General features: G+C 43.5%; 1 protein-coding gene across 1 annotated transcript in view; it reads left to right on the top strand.

Annotated features, from left to right (window-relative positions):
* The window catches only part of EXT1 (exostosin glycosyltransferase 1), a 291664-nt gene extending 273351 nt beyond the window's left edge, over nucleotides 1-18313 (top strand). Inside the window, exons 8-11 of the mRNA XM_060128473.1 lie at nucleotides 5792-5881; nucleotides 11007-11167; nucleotides 13807-13978; nucleotides 17754-18313. Of these exons, the coding sequence (XP_059984456.1) occupies nucleotides 5792-5881; nucleotides 11007-11167; nucleotides 13807-13978; nucleotides 17754-17939 (609 nt within the window). The 3' untranslated portion in view covers nucleotides 17940-18313. The remainder of the gene's footprint in view (nucleotides 1-5791; nucleotides 5882-11006; nucleotides 11168-13806; nucleotides 13979-17753) is intronic.
* Nucleotides 18314-19209: the final 896 nt, after the last annotated feature.

Raw genomic sequence — 19209 nt, 5'->3', positions numbered from 1 at the left:
CATATTCTTTTCCATTATGGTTTATCACAGGATATTGAATATAGTTCCCTGTGCTATACAGTAGGACCTTGTTGTTTATCCATCCTATAAATAGTAGTTTGCATCTGCTAATCCCAAACTCCCATTCCTTCCCTCCTCTACGCCCCTCCCTCTTGGCAACTACAAGTCTGTTCTCTATGTCTGTGAGTCTATTTCTGTTTTGTAGATAAGTTCATTTGTGTCATTTTTTTTTAACTTTTTAAAAGATATTTATTTATTTATTTTTGGTTGTGTTGGGTCTTCATTGCTGCGCGTGGGCTTTCTCTAGTTGCGGCGAGCGGGGGCTACACTTCGTTGCAATGTGCGGGCTTCTCACTGCGGTGGCTTCTCTCTTGTTGTGGAGCATGGGCTCTAGAGCTCAGGCTTCAGTCGTTGTGGCACACAGGCTCCGTAGTTGTGGCTCGTGGGCTCTAGAGCGCAGGCTCAGTAGTTGTGGCGCACGGGCTTAGTTGCTCCGTGGCATGTGGGATCTTCCGGGACCAGGGATCAAACCCGTGTCCCCTGCATTGGCAGGCGGATTCTTAACCACTGCACCACCAGGGAAGTCCCTGTGTCATATTTTAGATCCCACTTGTAAGTGTTATCATATGGTATTTGTTTTCCTCTTTCTGACTGACTTCACTTAGTATGATAATCTCTAGGTCCATCCATATTGCTGCAAATGGCATTATTTCATTCTTTTTAATGGCTGAGTAGTATCCCATTGTGTGTGTGTGTGTGTGTGTGTGTGCGCACGTGTGCACACATGAATCACATCTTTATCCATTCATCTGTTGATGGACATTTAGGTTTTTTCCATGTCTTGGCTGTTGTGAATAGTGCTCCTATGAACATAGATGCATGTATCTTTTTGAATTATAGTTTCATCTGGACATATGCCCAGGAGTGGGATTGCTGGATCATGTGGCAGCTATATTTTTAGTTTTTTAAGGAACCTCCATACTGTTTTCCATAGTGACAGCCGTAGGCTTTTGAATTGGGTCCTAATACTAACTCTTCAGGGGATGTGTGACCCTGACTGTACCTTCCTTCTCTGAGCCTCAGTTTCCCATCTACAAAATGGGAATAATAACACATACCACATGGGGTACTCTGAGGAGTAAATAAATTCAGGGCCTGGCAATGGTAACCTTTCTGGACGTGATGAAGATGAAGATGAGGTTGCTGATGGTGGTGGTGATGCGTGAGGTTTGCTTAGCTGATTAATCTGAGTTAGTTGTGTCTTTGAGAGCAGTGGTTCTTCGTAACATTTATCTTAAAAAGGACATTTCCACCTTACTTTTGTTTTGAGGTGTCCATCAGAGACTCTCAGGGGTGCTGGCTGCCTAGCTGGCCCCTGCTTCCCTTCTCCAGTTCATTTTGCCTAGAACGGAATGATCTTCTTAATCATCTCATGGCCCTTAAGGGAGTCTTTTTGCTAATGCTTTCAATTAACATCAGAGGCCATGTATAATATGGCCTTAGCTGGCCTTCCCAATCTTCTCTCTCATTGCTTTTCCTCTATAGATTTCATCAGTCACAGTTAACAGCACTGTGTCCCTTCCTACCCCTAAGTGTTGTCTTTCCCATTTGCTGTAAGTCTTGACCATCCTTCCTCAGCTGTTCATTTCTGTTATTGAAATTCCCATATATTCTTTAAGCCCTGGTTCACATGCTCCCTCCTCTTTGAAATATCTTCCACTTTTTGCTGCTAGAGGTGAATTCTTTTTTCTCAAGCTTCTGCTGGTGGCTTTCTTATAGATCTTATCCATTGTGAGGAAATTAGTCTCTATTAAATGACACTGCAATTGTCATCTAAGAGACTTCCTCCGTCAGTCCCCAGAGAGTTAGGTCATGAGAGATTGTCTCACACTAAGTAAGCCCTCTTTGAGCCAGAATAAGAACGACCAAGGTATTAGGTTGCACCATTTGAAATCATCATTTGGGTGGCTACAAGTGGCCCTTTCATATAGTTCAGCAGGATGCACTGAGAATTGTAACTGTCACGTGCGTGGACAAGGTGATCCGTGCATTGTCTATTGAGTTTCAGTGTAGGCTGCCTGCTGTGTGCTGGGCAACATGAGGAAACACAGTGGTGAATGTGACAGATACAGTCACAGCCTTCATAGGCCTGGAGTCAAGCAGTGTGGTTATCAGAGAGCTGATTGGTAAGCACTTAATGAGAATAATCACATGCCTCTTGGCATCGGTCTTACTTACCCTTATGAATTCATCTCACCAATAGGTATGGTTTCACGAAAGGGACTGGCACAGAAAAATCCCCTGCCTATAACCCCAGATATCTGTCTCCCCAGTTCCAATGCCTGAAGCCCCGAACAGTCCTCAGATGGGTTCTCTTCACTTTGCACTTGGAAATTCTTTGTTTTTTTATGCTTCCATGGGTGACTAGATCTCCTTCTGGTAGATAAGTCTCTCTGTGAATATGTCAGGTTATTGAAATAGGATCCATTCTGACGGACAGACTGGGAGCCACTCTGACTCCTATGGTTAGTATTGCATTTTTATGCACAGACTCATTGATTGATTTTATACTCTCACTCCCAGCTAGTAGTCCCAGTTTCTTTATTTCTAAGATGAAGATGATAATCATAGTACCTTTCTTGTAGGCTTTATCAGATATGTCTTATAAGATACCTCCCATTCTCGCAGCCGTATTTATGTCCGGGCTTCTGGCCATTTGTTGAGCCCTAGACTTCACCTTGGCCACTGAATCCAGTCGGTCACGTGGTTCCTTCTCCCTCGTCGGGACCGCGCCGCCTGGTAAAGCATTTGCACTTAAGTCTTGCTTTAGACTGTATTCTAGGGCACCTGGGCTAAGACTTGGGCCCATTTTGATGATGGAATGAGATACTGCATTACAGGTGCTCAGCCCTGTACCTGTTCTACACTCAGGATTCAGTAAACGTCAGCTCCTCTTCTGGGCGGGGGGCATTGTAAAGTGATGGTTTGTATTATGGGCTTTGGGGTCAGACTTCCTCTATGTGACCTGAGACAAGTTATTTAATTCTGTGTGCCTCAGTCCCTCCTTCAGTAAGTGGAAGAAATCATAACACCTAACAGGTCAGCTAAAAGGATCAAAGGGTTTGCTCCTGTCCATGTAAACGTATTGCTGCTTAGGAGTGTGGACGCACATGGCAGGTGCTTGAAAAATGTCACCTCTCATGGTGCTTTGTATTATTACTTATGAACCTTTCTTATCTTCCCTACTAGACAGGGAACTTCTTGAGCCTAGGTCATTTCCTAGTTGTGTTTGTTCATTCTAGAAGGGTTTGAGCTGTTACATGGTAGCTAAGTAGCTCTTAAATGAGCTAACAAGGAAAACCCAGCTCCCTCAGGATTGACTTTGTAAGGACGTTGGCTCCTTTCATGCTAATCCACTGAACTTTTGGAACGTAGCTGAGGCAGGGTATTTGAAAGAGAGCCTCTGGTTTCTACACTAGATTTAGAAGTGGCTGACTTATGGGCTCTTAACTCTTATTGATGGAGCAAGTTCAGAAAAAGGAAATGGATCCTTTTAAACCCAGTGGTTGGGCCCATAACGGCGAAAGAAGTCATATATCCTCCTCCTCCCGCATTTTAAATTTCCATGTCTAGCCTTGAGTTTAAAATTGATGTGTTTGCTGCTTTGGTTGGAAAATTCTATTTTGAATTTATAGGCCTTGTCACTGTAGCTCTCCCCTGTAGGCTTAACAAGGGAAAGGTCAGGGCATCCCTAAGCTGGCAACTAATAACTTCTGCCTTAGTTAGTGGACATGTAAACAGTGTCAGGAGAATTGCCTCAGGCTGAGATTTCTGAGCCCTGTGTATGCGGGGTTGCTGATCGCTTTTGTATTTTATTTTGGAAGACTGAGAAAGAGACAAAAACACTTGACCCAGGTGGCAGATGTGTAGGAGCAGAGCCTGGAGTGTAGGTGTATCCCTTGAGCTCCCACAGATGGGTTCTAGTGGGCATTTTCCATCCTTTAATGACGTGAGCCCTCCAGTAGCTTCTGCGGCCTGTAAACCAAATCTGAGATGAGGCTCGCAGATGAGCTGGCTCCCTGATGTAAATATAGCTTGGGCTTCTTTGGGGGGGGGTGTGGGGAGGGGTCCTTAGATTTGTGAGCCGTGGCAGCCGGGCTAAGTGCCTCCCTCGTCCCTTTGTCTCTAGCATCCAACTGCTTCATTCCCTGGCCTTTGTGCCTTGAAAGTTGATGGCAAGTGTCTCCTCTCTCAGTCTCCACGTAGGAATTGAGAGAGGAAGGCACAACAGTTAACATACCTTCCAGAGGAAGTGGTGAATGTGAGATTGCCATGGGTGCCCACATTCACTTTTGAGGTCCTTTCAACCCCGAGACAGGTATAGCATAGGGCTGAGGTGCTCTATAGAATCACACCATCTGGGATGGTACGATGGTGGGTCCGTCCTAAGCAAGGCACAACCTTTCTGTACCTTAGTTTTCTCACCTATGAAACGGGTTTGTTATACAGATGAAATGAGATGATGTACATAAAGAACTTGGAACATTTCCGGGACTCCCCTGGTGGTCCAGTGGGTAGGACTCTGCGCTCCCAATACAGGGGGCCCAGGTGCGATCCCTGGTCGGGGAACTAGATCCCGCATGTCGCAAAATGAAGATCCTGCGTGCTGCAACTAAGACCCAGCACAGCCTAAATAAATAAACAAGAACTTGGAACATTCCCTGACACAGAGTAAATGTTTTAAAAAATGTTAGTTATTCTTATATCATCATTCTTATTAGGTATTCTACAGAAACTTCAACACAGAAGTTCATGCTGGGACTGTCATAGGGTAGTCTCTTCGGTCTCAGTTTTTCAACTGATCCCCTCACCCCCCCAAACCCTCACCACACACACACACACACGCACGCACGCATGCACACACACACACACACACACACACACACACACACTCACCTCACCATGCCTTATCCTGGTGTTGCCCAAACTTCATACTACCTTCACAGTGTTCCTAAATCCATGGACCACGTGTTCTATTGTTTAGTATTTTTCTTTAAATCAGCTTACTTTTCACTAATAATTCTACTAGGACCTTTTATTGCTATAGCTACTAATATATATGTGTACATATTTTTGCTTCTCTGAGCTAAAATTAATAATGAGTAGAATTTTTAAATGTTTGCCTCTGCACCTCCTAAAAGGACCTGGCCTTCCAGTGGTGTGTGTCCCACACTTGGAATCACTGCTCCGTCCATCCACTCTTCCCTGGCCTCAGAGTGCTGGCTCTCCCCTCTGTGCCTTTGCATCTACTGAGCCCTCTTTCTGTTAGGCCTCATTTCTGTTTATCCCCAGTGGATTCCTGGCCATCAAGGTCCTGATTCAGTGTGACTCTGAGGCTTTCGTTGCTCTTCCAAGCAGCCGGTGGCTGCATCCTCTGGTCTGCCGGCATCTCTCGTATCAGGCGAGGACCCATCATTCGTGTCTTGTTCTCTTGGTCATCTTGGTCTCCCTGCAGACTATGAACTCCTCCAAGACAGAGAATGTATCTTACTCACCTCTGTACTCCCTTTGACTAGCAAGGTGTCTGTACACAGTAGGTGCCCAGTAATGGTGGAACCAAATGAATCTCCACAGATGGGAAGTGGAAGGCTTCTATGTTGAGAGGTGACACGGTGGTGGAGCGTCCTTTGTGAAGTTGACGATGGGGGAAATTTTCCTGAAAACAAGACTGTCCATTCACCTCTCTTTTCCCCAATTCCTTCCCTCCTGCCTGCTTTCCCCCGCCTCCCAGGTTATGAGCAGCCGTTTTCTGCCCTATGACAACATCATCACAGACGCCGTGCTCAGCCTTGACGAGGACACTGTGCTTTCAACCACGGAGGTAAGCAGCCTCACCAAGGAGGGGCGGAGTGCCTTGCGGGCAGTCGCCTCAAACCCCAACGTGCCGGCGCCTCTTTTGCCCTTGCCTTGGCCAAGCCCAAAACGTTTTTCAAAACTTCCTGCAGAGTTGGTTTGAATCCACCCGGTTCCTGTGAGCACCTTGCCGCCACCTGGCACCCTGATGAGGGCATTTTCCCCTTTGTTTCCTCTGCTAATCGGTTCCTCATTTGCAAGGCTGCACCTCACCTCACCTCACCCCCTCCCTCCTTTTGTTTGTTTGTTTGTTTGTTTTTAAACAGTGCAGGTGCAGGCAGGTGTGCAGAGGGACCCAGGGGAGGCGGGCAGGGGCACCTGTTTAGCATTTTCTTGAAACCAGCTCCGGGAGCCCATCTTTCCTGATTCTTCTAACGCCTGTGTGGGCGTGTGTTGACTCTGTTGGGGAACACACTATTCTGGGTTCTAAAGGCAGCTTTTCCATCTGGGTTGGAAGTGTGCATTTTCTTCAACCCACACGAGAGCAAACGGTTTCACTTGAAGGCTGAGATGGAGATCCCTGCTATTTCAGATGTTCAGGTATTTGTGCCCCAAAATAAGATTGCACAGAGCAACAATGTGTGAGGGAGAGGGAGAGAAGAGGAAAGATAGCTATGCTGGAAAAACAATTTTTACAACTCGAATGAGTATTGATCTCTGAAACCGCACTTCAAACCGTAGAGGGGACCAAAGACAGTTACACAAAAATGTAGTAGATCGCAAATACATTATTCATGGTAGCTGCTAAAAAGCTTGGAGACTTAGCTACTTATCCTGTTCCCCTTCTTTTATTCCTTTTTATTCGTAATCATTTTCTTTTCGATTTAAATGTCGACACTTACCAGCAGGCGTTTTCCTGGTTGGCAGTCTGATTCTAACGGCCCGCTGCCCACATAGCCAGGACTCATGGTGACTTGGGCTAGCAGTCTCTGTGTCTCTTCAAATTCCATGGATGCTTCAAGTCTCCATCAGATGGAGTTCAGCAGACGTTCTGTGTAAGGGCAACCAAAATCACCCCAGGACAACATGTCCTGCACCTCACCTTGGTCAAAGGCTTTCTATGCAGCCAAAGCTCTATAAATACTTGGTGAATGAGTGATGTTGGAGGGATGCGTGCTGTGCAGATTAAAGTGTGAGCACACAGCCAGTTTTGTCATGTGTGAGTCGGCAGGAGAAAGCAGCGGTGGGGGGAAGGGGAGAGATGCTTAATGTTCAAAGAGAATGACTGCAATGGAATACAAGGAACGGGTCGCTCCAGCCTGCGTTTTTTTCTCCTGCTTCCTGCAAGGGAGGCTGGCATCCCTGGAACAAATTCATTCAACAGGTATTTATTGAGGGATGTCTTTGTTCTGGTCTCCGCCAGGTACTTTGATTGCACAGTTCCTGCCTGTAGCCGCCAGAGTCCTGGCAGCAAACAATTCAAATCAGGTGACTCAAATGAAGGGATTTAGTACGACTTAGGGAGGTGAGTGGGGTTAAAGGACGACACAGGAGAGGGAGAGGCACCTGGGGAGTGGCACGAGCTGGAAGCAGCTCCTACTTCTAGGCCTGAAGAAGTGAAGGAAGGAAACAGTGTTTCTGGTGTCCCTGAGAGGGGGAACTAGGGAGAAGAGGCTGCCCTACAAGAGCTATGACCATGGAGGGGTGTGGCACCTACCGGAACTCTGGGGCCAAAGCTAGGGTGGGAAGCAGGGGAGAAATACTGTCCTCTCTCTGTCCCACCTCCATTTTCCTGCCAGCAACGCGCATTGACCTAACCCACTCAGCCACCAGCTGGCAAGGAGGACCAGGTTATGCAGTCCACAGAGTTCCATTGTCTCAGGCGTAGGGCATGGCAGGAAGAGCGGAGAGTGGATCTTGGAGAGCAAACAGAGGAAAGGCAGCACGTTGCCACGTGAAACGTATAGTCAAGACTGCAGCATATACCTGAATCGTTACCCTATGACCTGAAGTGTTGATAGATCTCTCATCTTCCGCTGGGCACAGAGCAATTGATCTCACACTCGGATTTGTTTCTCTCTGTCCCACGGTGAAATAACTTTCAGCTGCTGTGATGTAGCCACGTGCTGGTGAATTTCTTTTCAAAGAATAGCAATTCCAGCCTCTCAGTGCATGCTGGGAAGAACTTGTGCTGTATGTGGAGCAATTAGAAGTCAGCATGGGTTGAGCATGAGATGGAAATTTAAGAGGCTGGCCGTCTGGTTTGTTTACTTTTCCGGCTGAACAGTGGAGCAGTCCTGTTGCCTGACATTGTGGAGGACGAGGGTTTCTCTTTTTTTTAGGTGAATAGATGTTGGTTCATTTTATTTCCTCTCTAAGGATTCTTGGCTTGTTTAAATGCCTCTCTGTAGTATTAAGGATAGATTTTTAAACACTGTCCTATAAAGGGTATTAGGTAGAGTTGGTTTATAGTTACTTACATGTATCTGGGTTGCTTCAAATTCTCAAAAGAAAACCGATGTTAGTTTTTAAGAGGCCATAAGCTGACCTTTGCCTCCTTTGATGTGTTAATGAGCTGTGTGAAAGCAGAACTATCACAAGAATCATAGTTTTATTGGAATTTACTTTTGAGTTGCTTTGAAATGACTTGAAATGGCTTTGAGATAGTAAGGAATTCATGTGATGAAAACGCCCCATCGGTGTATGCGTCTCCTTTTCAGAGGATAATGGAAAACGCCAAAGAGTGCTGACAGCCAGGCTGATTCTTTGACGCCGGGCTGCATAATGTACTGTCCCATCAGTTGGCACCATTAGTATTGAACGCCAGTGATGATGTGCAGGTTATCATGACCTGCTTTCAGTTTTTTGGCAAATACTGTCCACTCCCCTGCTATCTTTTAACTTTGAGACGCCCCTTACCCCACCACGCTTCCTTAATGTGTGTCCCAACACCCTACTTTTTTTCCCCCCAGGTATTATAGCTTTGGGGAAAAACCTATATCGTTAAGGCTTTCTTATCTTGAGTCAGGGCACCAAACTAAATCTCCATAAAAATTTAAATTCATGGCTGTTTACAAAAATCATGTCTTCTAACTAAGCCCCAAGAATTCAGAGATAAAAGGACCCTTACAGATCACCCAGGCCAGTGTTTCCCAAACCTAGGATTTCACTGACATGTTTACCTAGGATGAGGCTTAAAAAAAAAAAAAGAGTATGCCGTTTAAAGAAAAATATTAACTAAGTTATCGAATATGTGGTGGGAATGTGGGAGAAGGAGCGATGATGGTTATGCATATGGTGAAAGCTTGGGAAATACTGATCTAGGCTTATTTGCTTTGTCTTGTAATTGAGGTAAAATTCACATAGCATAAAATGAACCATCTTCAAATGTAGGATTCAGTGGCGTTTAATACCTTCGCAGTGTTGTATGCTTATTGCCTCTACTTCATTCTGAAACATTTTCATTACCCTAAAAGGAAACCCTGTATCCATTCATCAGTCAGTCCCTGTCCTTTGGAACCACCAACCTGTTTTCCACGTCTGTGGATTTGTGTATTCTGCACACTTCTTGTAAGTGGAATCATACAATATGGGGCCTTTTGTGTGTGGCTTCTTTCACTCAGCATAATGTTTTCAAGGTCTGTCCATGTCGTGGCATGCATATGCATCAGTGTTTCATTCCTTTCTATAGCTGAATAATATTCCATTGAATGGATATACCATGTTTGGTTTATTTATTGATGAGTTGATGGCGTTTGGGTTGTTTCCACCTTTGGGCTATTGTGCACAGTTATTTGCTCTGCTTTTGAACCCCTGGGAGGTCAGGAACTGGACTTGCCAACATCACTCAGCCACCCAGCCACCATCACAGTGCCAAGACTTGAAATATCTGTGGAATAAATGAAAATTCCGTATGCATTGCTTATCAAGAAGAGATAGGGCAAAGGTTGTTGGGTGCACGTGTGACCTGTATAAGATAAATTGTTTTCAACACCGTAGCCACAGAGCTAGAAGGGAAGCGATGATAACAGTACACACCAAATCTGAAACCAGATGGCTTGGGTTCAAGTCTCGGCTCTGCCACTTACTAACTCAGAAAAGTTATTTGAACCTCCATGTCCTTAGCTTCCCTCTCTGTAAACTGGACACTCTAAAATTACCTACTTCACAGGGCTGCTGTGAGGATGAAATGAGTTAAAATATGTAAGTTCTTAGAACCATGCCTGTTGTATTATAAGCATTACACAATTATGACCATTATATGATGGTTTGCTGTTACTGGGTTTTTTTTTGGTGGGGGGGTTGTTTTGTTTTTACTTTCTGTATGTTGTTTTATGTGTCATTCATCAAAGAATCATAGAAAGTCAAAAGTGAGTTTATACATTTGAAAACAGACTATTTGTTAATTACACATGTTAGTTTGTAGCAGGTTCAGAAGTACTTGCTTTGGGTTATTTTGAGCACTAGGAGGTCATTTCACTGCATTTCCTTTAAAAATAATCTTGGCCTGTCCCCACTTATTCCTAGTGATTCTTCAATGTGGATGTGTTTTCTGAATTTCCTCGCACTGAGCATCTTCACACCTGAGAGGCCTGAATGACTGTTCTTGATGATATCTGCTTTGTATTCCTGTTAGAACCCGCGTGCTTTTTAAACATCTTTTCTCTGGCTTTTAAGTGGATGCTTTGATTTTAGTCACTCTGGCTTTGCTGTGTGCTGGTGATGGTGTATGCTCTGTATTCATACTGTAGATGTATATAGAAAATCTGCTCCTGTTTATAAAACAGATGCATTTCTGCCTGCCATCAATCAGTGGTCACTTATCTTTTGGAGGTTGGTGGGGGGAAGCAACTGATTTTTTGACTTTTTAGCTTGAGTAGACTGGATTTCTAAAGGACATATCCACCAATGTATTTTTTTTCCTTCTTTCATTTCCACACTAATCTGAAGTTTCTTTAACAGAAAACATTAACATGTGCATAATTACGGGGCCAAATGTCAAGCAGTCAGTTTAATTTGCTGATGAAGACATGGAATTAATGTTTCGCAACAGTCCCGGGATTTCACATTACGAATTAGCAGGGGGAAGGGGATGTTTTGTTGACATTTGTTAACACCGTTGATTGCTTATTTGGCTTGTGTTCTGCCTGCAGGTGGATTTTGCGTTCACCGTGTGGCAGAGCTTCCCCGAGAGGATCGTAGGGTACCCTGCACGCAGCCATTTCTGGGACAACTCGAAAGAGCGGTGGGGCTACACGTCCAAGTGGACGAACGACTACTCCATGGTGTTGACGGGAGCTGCTCTTTACCACAAGTGAGGAGTTTGGACGACTCATATTGCTTTTTATATGAGTTTCTGGCTGCTGCAGAGATGGGAACTTGGGCCAAATCTTGTTAACAACCTTAATGGAAATTAGTTTGGAAAATCCCCATTTCAATTCTGTTGATGTGGCCAACGTGTATCTTTGAAATCAATAAAACCTCTTGGCTTATGGCATCTTTAGAAACTATGGTAGAGCAGCATCTTCAGCGACTCTGAGGTGTGGAGACGTACTCAGGGTGTATTGAGTAACTGAATGTGTAGAAGAACAACAAAGTAAACGCTTAACTGAGCACCTCCAGCCCTGTTCTAGGTGCTTAGGATTTACCGCTGAGTAAAATAGGAAAAAAATTTTCTGCCCATACAGGTTTTGTATTCTAACAAGGGGAGAGGCAATATACATAATAATTCTATAATATATTAAGAGAGAGGCTTCCCTGGTGGCGCAGTGGTTAAGAATCCGCCTGCTGGGCTTCCCTGGTGGCGCAGTGGTTGAGAGTCCGCCTGCCGACGCAGGGGACGCGGGTTCGTGCCCCGGTCTGGGAAGATCCCACATGCCGCGGAGCGGCTGGGCCCGTGAGCCACGGCCGCTGAGCCTGCGCATCTGGAGCCTGTGCTCCACAACGGGAGAAGCCACAACAGTGAGAGGCCCGCGTACCGAAAAAAAAAAAAATCCGCCTGCCCATGCAGGGGACACGGGTTTGAGCCCTGGTCCGGGAAGATCCCACATGGAGTGGAGCAACTAAGTCCGTGCGCTGCAACTACTGAGCCTCTGCTCTAGAGCCCACGAACCACAACTACCGAAGCCCGCGTGCCACAACTACTGAAGCGTGCGTGCCTAGAGCCCGTGCTCCTCAATGAAGAGTAGCCCCCGGTCACTGCAACTAGAGAAAGCCCGCGTGCAGCAATGAAGACGAACACAGCCAAAAATAAATAAAATAAAAATAAATAAATTAAAATATGTATCTCTTAGGAGATAAGACAAAGCAGAGCAGGGCAAAGGTGGAGAAGGGGCAGGTTGGGGGTGATCCTCACTGAACGGATGAGGAGAAAGGAAGAAGAAGTCAGCCAGGAGAACACCTGTAGGAGGAGTGCTCTGGTGTGGGGAACAGTGTGAAAGGATGCCCTGAGACAGGATGCTGGAGGAATATCCAGAAGACCTATGTGACCAGAGTGGAGTGAGGGGCAAGCAGGTGAGAGAGGTCATGGGATCCCAGATGCAGGACCCTACTTTCCATCATGAGGACTTGACAGTCTTCTAAGTTACGTGGGGAGCCGGTGCAGGGGTGTGAGCAGAGCAATCCTTCTTATATTTTAGGCATCTACTGTGAAGGCTGTGGTGAAGATAGACTATAAGGGGGCCAGGGGAGAAGCAGGGAGACTTATTAGGAGGTGACTGACATTATCTAGGCAAGAGATGATGGCACCTGGGTCAGGAAGTGAGCAACAGACGTGGGAAGGTAGTGATCAGATTGTGGGCATATTTTGAAGATGCTCCAGCATGATGTCCTGACAGATTGGGTACAGAGTTTGATGACTCTTAGGGTTTTTGACCCGAAGAGCTAGAAGTATAGAGTAGTAAGCCATCAACAAGAGTTGGGGAAAGGCGTAGATGGAATAGGTATTAGGGAAAATACAGGAGTTCAGTCTTGGGCATGTAGGGACATTTAAAAGAGTGTGTTGAAAAAGTCAGGGGTGGAGATATAAATTTGGGAGCTGTTTGCATAGATTTGGTCTTTAAAGCTAGGAGACTCAGGTAAGATGGCCAAATTCATGAGTGTAGAAGGCTGATGGTCCTGACTCAATCATTATTGAAATCCCCTCCTTAGTAAGGTGAACACACCAATCTTAACCTGGTCTTTTTTAGTAAAAAAATAGAGAATCCTGTCATCTCAAGGATGGAGTTGGAAATGCACAAGGTATAAGCATTTAGGGTGACTGAATTTTGATCTCAAGACTCCACCTCTTTCTTCCCACCACCACCATTCAGTGAATCAAATTCATTCAAATGATTTTTCCAGTAAACATATGCTATATATTCCTCCAAAACAAATGCTAGGGTGAGAAATAATTCAGATAAATTGTGGGTTCTCCATAATGATTGACCACCAGATTGATTGGGGTTTTGCTCTAACAGTGTTGAAACACATGGCTTACAGGCCAGAAAAAATGGAACGGTTATACTGTTGAACTCAGAGTTATGGGATAGTATTGAATACAGTTCTGATTAAACCAATAATTAAAATTGTAAAGCAACTTGTAATGATATGTGGATCACATGTAAGTAACTTCTCCCGACATCTAAGTATTCAGTTTCTAACCAACCAGCCTGATGTTAAAGTTAGCCTGGGCAAGCAATAGCTCCTTCTGTGTGTTTCTCTGTACCTTGTTTCCTTATCTGTAGTACCTACATCATAGGTTTCTTCTAAGGATTAGATGAGGCATTTCTTGTAAAGTACTTTAGAACATTACCTGGTATATAGTATATATCATATAAATGACAATTGTCATCATCATCATCAACCATGATATGTTTAGGGATTCAAAGAATGAGTATGTGGTTTCTGACAAAGAAGACCACCTGTTATTTTATAATGATGGCCCCTGCTGAAACCTGTCTTTGGTTTGTACAGATATTATCACTACCTTTACACCCATTACCTGCCAGCCAGCCTGAAGAACATGGTGGACCAGCTGGCCAACTGTGAGGACATACTCATGAATTTCCTGGTGTCTGCTGTGACAAAATTGCCTCCAATCAAAGTGACCCAGAAGAAACAGTATAAGGAGACAATGATGGGACAGGTAAGAGAAGGAGAACTCTCCCCCCTTGCTTTGCTCACTGGTGACTCAGTCTGAGGTAATGAGGACTCACTGTTCCTCTAGGAAGCATAATGAAAAGATATCAGGAAACAAACCACATGCAAAAGCTCTGAGGGAGTGTATGTTTGGGTGTGGGTAATTGGGAAGATGTAAGTCAAGAGTATCTTTATGTCAAGAGTATAAAAGCTGTCTAAATTGGTGCAGCCACTATGGAGAAAAGTATGGAGGTTCCTTAAAAAACTAAAAATAGAGTTACCATGTGATCCAGCAGTCTCATTCCTGGGCATACATCCAGAGAAAACTCTAAATCGACAATACCCATGTACCCCAATGTTCATAGCAGCACTGTTTACAAAAGCCAAGACATGCAAGCAACCTAAGTGTCCATCGACAGATGAATGGATAAAGAAGATGTGACATTTTATATATATATATATATATATATATATATATATATATATATATATATATATGCAATGGAATATTAGCCATGAAAATGAATGAAATAATGCCATTTGCAGTAACATGGATGGACCTAGGGATTATCAAATTAAGTGAAGTAAGTCAGACAGAGAAAGACAAATATCATATAATATTGCTTATATGTGGAATCTTAAAAAATGATACAAATGAACTTATTTACAAAACAGAAGTAGACTCACAGACATAGAAAACAAACTGTGGTTACCAAAGGGGATAGTGGGTGTGGGGAGAGATAAATTAGGAGTTTAGGATTAACAGATACACACTACTATATATAAAATAGGTAAATAACAAGGACCTAATGTCTAGCACAGTGACCAATACTCAGTATCTTGTAATAACCTATAATGGAAAAGAATCTAAAAAAGAATATATATCTGTATAACTGAATCACTTTGCTGTACACCTGAAACTAACACAACATTTTTACTTCAAAAAAGTTGAATAAAGAAATAAAAGCGCTCATGTGACCTACCAGGTGGCATAAGAAAGACGTCTCTTCTCCAGAGTTAAAGACCTAAAGAGAATTTATGCAAGTTTATTTTAGGTGTTTTATTGAGTGGCTAGTAATGCTCTCAACACAGCCTCCTAATGGCTGCTCTTGAGTCGGATGTACATTGTGGAGGCAGATGAGGAGTCATAGTACTTGGTTTTCAGTTCTAGAGCCAGCACTTGGTTGCTGTAGGCAAGTCAGTTACCTTCCAAAACTCAATTGTCTCGTCTTTAAAATGGAAATGATGAAATCTGCCTCACAGCGTTGAGGTCAGACGTATGAAAGCATTTGCCAAAGTAAAATACAGTGTTGGGTCACAAACGATTACTGCTAAAGATACTTTCAGCAAAATATCATCTTTCTCTTTTTACAAGTAAGAAAACTAGGACCCAGAGAATTTAAGCATCTTGCCAGAAGTCACCCAGGATTAGAGACAACTTGGAATTGAATCCCGGCCTCTGTGTCTTCCACTATTTATTCTTCTACACCTCAGGGTCCTTTTATTCATCTTGGACAGAGCCCAGTACTCTATGTACGAAATCAGACACCATTAGACCATTTAGATCTACCCAAGTTAAATCATGGAGAATCCAGCAGGATTTGAGTCAACCTAAAAGGACATACTTATGTAGTTATATCAGTTCAATTTGGGGGGTTTTCCATGTACCTTGTTCTAACAGTTATTGAAAATCACATATAAATCCAGCTTTTGCAGAGGAAAATGTAACCAGGCCTCATGTTAACACAATTGATGGTTTTTCATTCGCTGAATTTAGTAAAAGCAAAAAATTTACAGGATTTTAAGTTTATAAAATTTAATAATTTAATATTTACCAAATATGTACAGGTTATCAGGCATTGGTCTAGGTACTAGGTACTGGACAAAGCAAAGAATCTAGTAGAAAATTCTGTTTCCCTCTAACTACTAAAAGGACAGGCGAGAGGATTTACAAGAATTTGTCATTTTTAAGACTGAAAGACTTTTCAAATTCAAGCAAAATGTATTGAGTCCCCATGCATAGTCATATTTATTATCTCATTTAAAGATACACCATTCCTTTAATGTTGTTAACTCAGAGTCCTCTGGACTCCCCTGAGGTTATACACAAATTAGGGGTGGAACTCATAACGTATGGTTTCTTAGGGGTTGGTTTTTTACTCTTTTCATAGATTTGCCTAATTCTACCAAACCAATATTTCTAGTGACTTTACACATCTTTTGGAACAAATCTAAATTTAGGCTTAGGTCTAACTAGACGTATCTAGCTAGATATGTGCTATATTTGCCCCCTTCTTCCCATCATATACACTAGTTTATTGAATGTTTGTGTGACTGGTGAAGTAAATGGATATCGTGCTCTCAAATTATGCCTTTATAACACAGGAAAGATATCTTCTGTAATATGTTGGTTAACCCAAAATAAATGTTAAAATCAAGAGGCAAAAAAGAGACTTGAATGATTCACTTGGACTGTTTTTTTTTTTTTCATTTGTAAGAGAATAAGAATGAGCTTAGGCTCTTGACAGTGTTTCCCTTTGAGGATGTGAGCACTCACCGGGATGTAGTGGGTCTAGCCCTTTGGGAATAAGTGGACCAATCAGAAATGGCCTGCAAGCTCATCCCAAATTAGGAGAAAAATGGAGGTACCTTTTGGACTTCTGGCTCTGATATGGACTCAACTGGTCAACTTAATTTGATGCTCTCTCTGATTTACCAAGCAGAGTTCCTCTGGTACAAAAGGTAAAGAATGAAACCTGAGTTCTGCCCCTTCTAGCCCTGAACAAACAATTTTAACTTCCTTGAACCTGCTTCCTCATCTGTACGGCGGAGATGTTATTACCTGGGTAGATAACTCGACCAGGTTGCTGCGAAGCTCAAATGAGCTCATGAAAGCACTTTACAAAGAGTGTTTTGTTTGTTGTTCTGCTGCTCCGAGATAACTTGACATTTGTATTTACCTTCGATGCTTTCTTTCAAGCATGTTGACACTTGTGGTTTTGAAGTGACTCAGTGATTCTCACAGCAAAATGTACCTTCCTGTGAAAGTATTTTCTAACAATGCATGAGGATGCAAACACATTACACACACACACACACACACACACACACACACACACACACACACACCATTCAACAGTGGCCTATTGACATAAATGAGTTTGTGGGTTTTTTTCGACATAATTGGGCAGCCCACCTTTTCCTTGTTTCATAAAAACACGATTTTAAAGACATTATGCTTAGTTGATCTATTTAAATTTCAGCAATCAAGTCACTTAAGGCATTCTTTTAAATCAATGTCAGTCATTTAAATGGTCTAAAAATATTTAACCAACCTTAGGGTCAACGTGGAGAGCTGAAGAGACGGCAGCCATCTTTCTACTTACCCAGAATCAACCAAATTAACAGGAGGGTTTCAGAAAATTATCTGTGAAACCATAAATACATTATTAGTCATCGCATTTGCTCCCAAGTGCGAAGAAAAGTTTTATGTTTAGTGACCACAGCAGTTTCATGGACCAGAGAATGTGTCAGTCCCTATGGATCTTTGTATGTTTGGGGCGTTGGGAAACGTGGCAGGTCTCGGGAAGATCTTCTGGCGAGGCTGAAAATCCGGACCCATGCTTGCGTCTCCACCAGGCACGTGGATGGGGCCGCGTGGTGGCCAGGCCAGACCCTGAGCCCTACTGCGTGCCCGTTAAGCCTGACTTCGTTTTCGGCCGTGTGTCCATCTCACCTGGCACCTGTCTCATCGTCTTCCTTCTTTCTCTCCCTTTCCCCAGACCTCTCGGGCTTCCCGCTGGGCTGACCCTGACCACTTTGCCCAGCGACAGAGCTGCATGAATACGTTTGCCAGCTGGTTTGGCTACATGCCGCTGATCCACTCTCAGATGAGGCTCGACCCCGTCCTCTTTAAAGACCAGGTCTCTATTCTGCGGAAGAAATACCGAGACATCGAGCGACTTTGAGGAACCTGGCCGAGTCGGGGGAGGGGAGCAAGAAGGGCCAGAGGATGGGGTCAGCGGCTCTCTCTTCCCCGTGCACATCCGCTCAGCAGCGGAGCTAGATTGTGCCAAGTATCCAAATAAACTAAGATGATCAAAGTGACAAAAAAAAGAATATAAAGGAAAATAAAAAGGCCAATGGAAACTCTACTCCTGACTCGTGGGACTGCACAGGACTGCCCCAGACTCACCTCACTGGCTTCTATGTCCCAAGACTAGGTTGTGTACAGTTTAATTATGGAACATTAAATAATTATTTTTGAAATGATTGCTATGCAGGTTTAAACTTTTTTAATGATCAAAACTATTAAAAACCAGAGTTCTTTCTTTAATCAAAATTGTGTTGGTTGTGGATATTTCAAAGCTGCTGCTCCTCTTTCACAGACAGCATTGCCGTCGGTCACGCGGGGTGCGCTGCAGTTTCGAAAAGCTCGGACTTCATGGAAAAAACCATAAGTCACTCTACCCCATGTCAAGAAATAGCCAAGCATAACTAAGACGAGTTCATGACTCAGCTTTGCCAGAGCAAATTGTTTTCCATTTTGAATTTGCAGATCCACTTGAACTTTTATCTCTAAAATGTTGCTGCATGAGAAGAAGTATAATGACCTCCAGGTAGACAGTTCTAACTGAAAACTTTATGTTTGAGATAAAGATGATCATCTTTTTCATTGCAGGCTTGCGGGAAGTTAGTACCAAGAAAACGCTAGTGTACTTAAGAAGTGTTCAGTTTACACAAGGAACCATGCAAGCAATCCACCAGCATATTAGTGAGATGGAAGTATTGACCCACAATAGTAACCTAGTGCTTTTCACGGGGGTGAGTTAGATGACACATTCAACCACTGACACACGTCTGCTTAGGGCTGGGGAAAGGCTTTGGTTTCAAGGCAAAGGAAGAATGAGTATATCGTTGGCTTGGCAGGAGTCACAAGACAAGCTCTTTTCATGGTTGTGAAAACCTCGTTTCAGAAGCTTCTCTATTGAAGAAGAAGTAATAATGTTGACATTCCCACCATTGAACTGGAGGATTGCTGAGAAGTAAACGGAGGGTGTATCTCACCGTTGGGACCCTGATACCACTTTTAGCCAAAAGTGTTTTGAACGAGAATCTGGCAAACAAAATAATCAGAAACAAATGTGAATACTGTTTTGTTTCATTTTAATTTTTATATCTGTAGAATCTGTAGTTTAGTCGTGCTTCTTGTTAAAAAGAACATTTCTATCCCTGGAA

Source organism: Lagenorhynchus albirostris, chromosome 17 (genome assembly GCF_949774975.1).
Source record: "Lagenorhynchus albirostris chromosome 17, mLagAlb1.1, whole genome shotgun sequence".
In the NCBI taxonomy this organism is placed as follows: domain Eukaryota; kingdom Metazoa; phylum Chordata; class Mammalia; order Artiodactyla; family Delphinidae; genus Lagenorhynchus; species Lagenorhynchus albirostris.
This window is presented reverse-complemented; position numbering and strand designations above follow the sequence as displayed.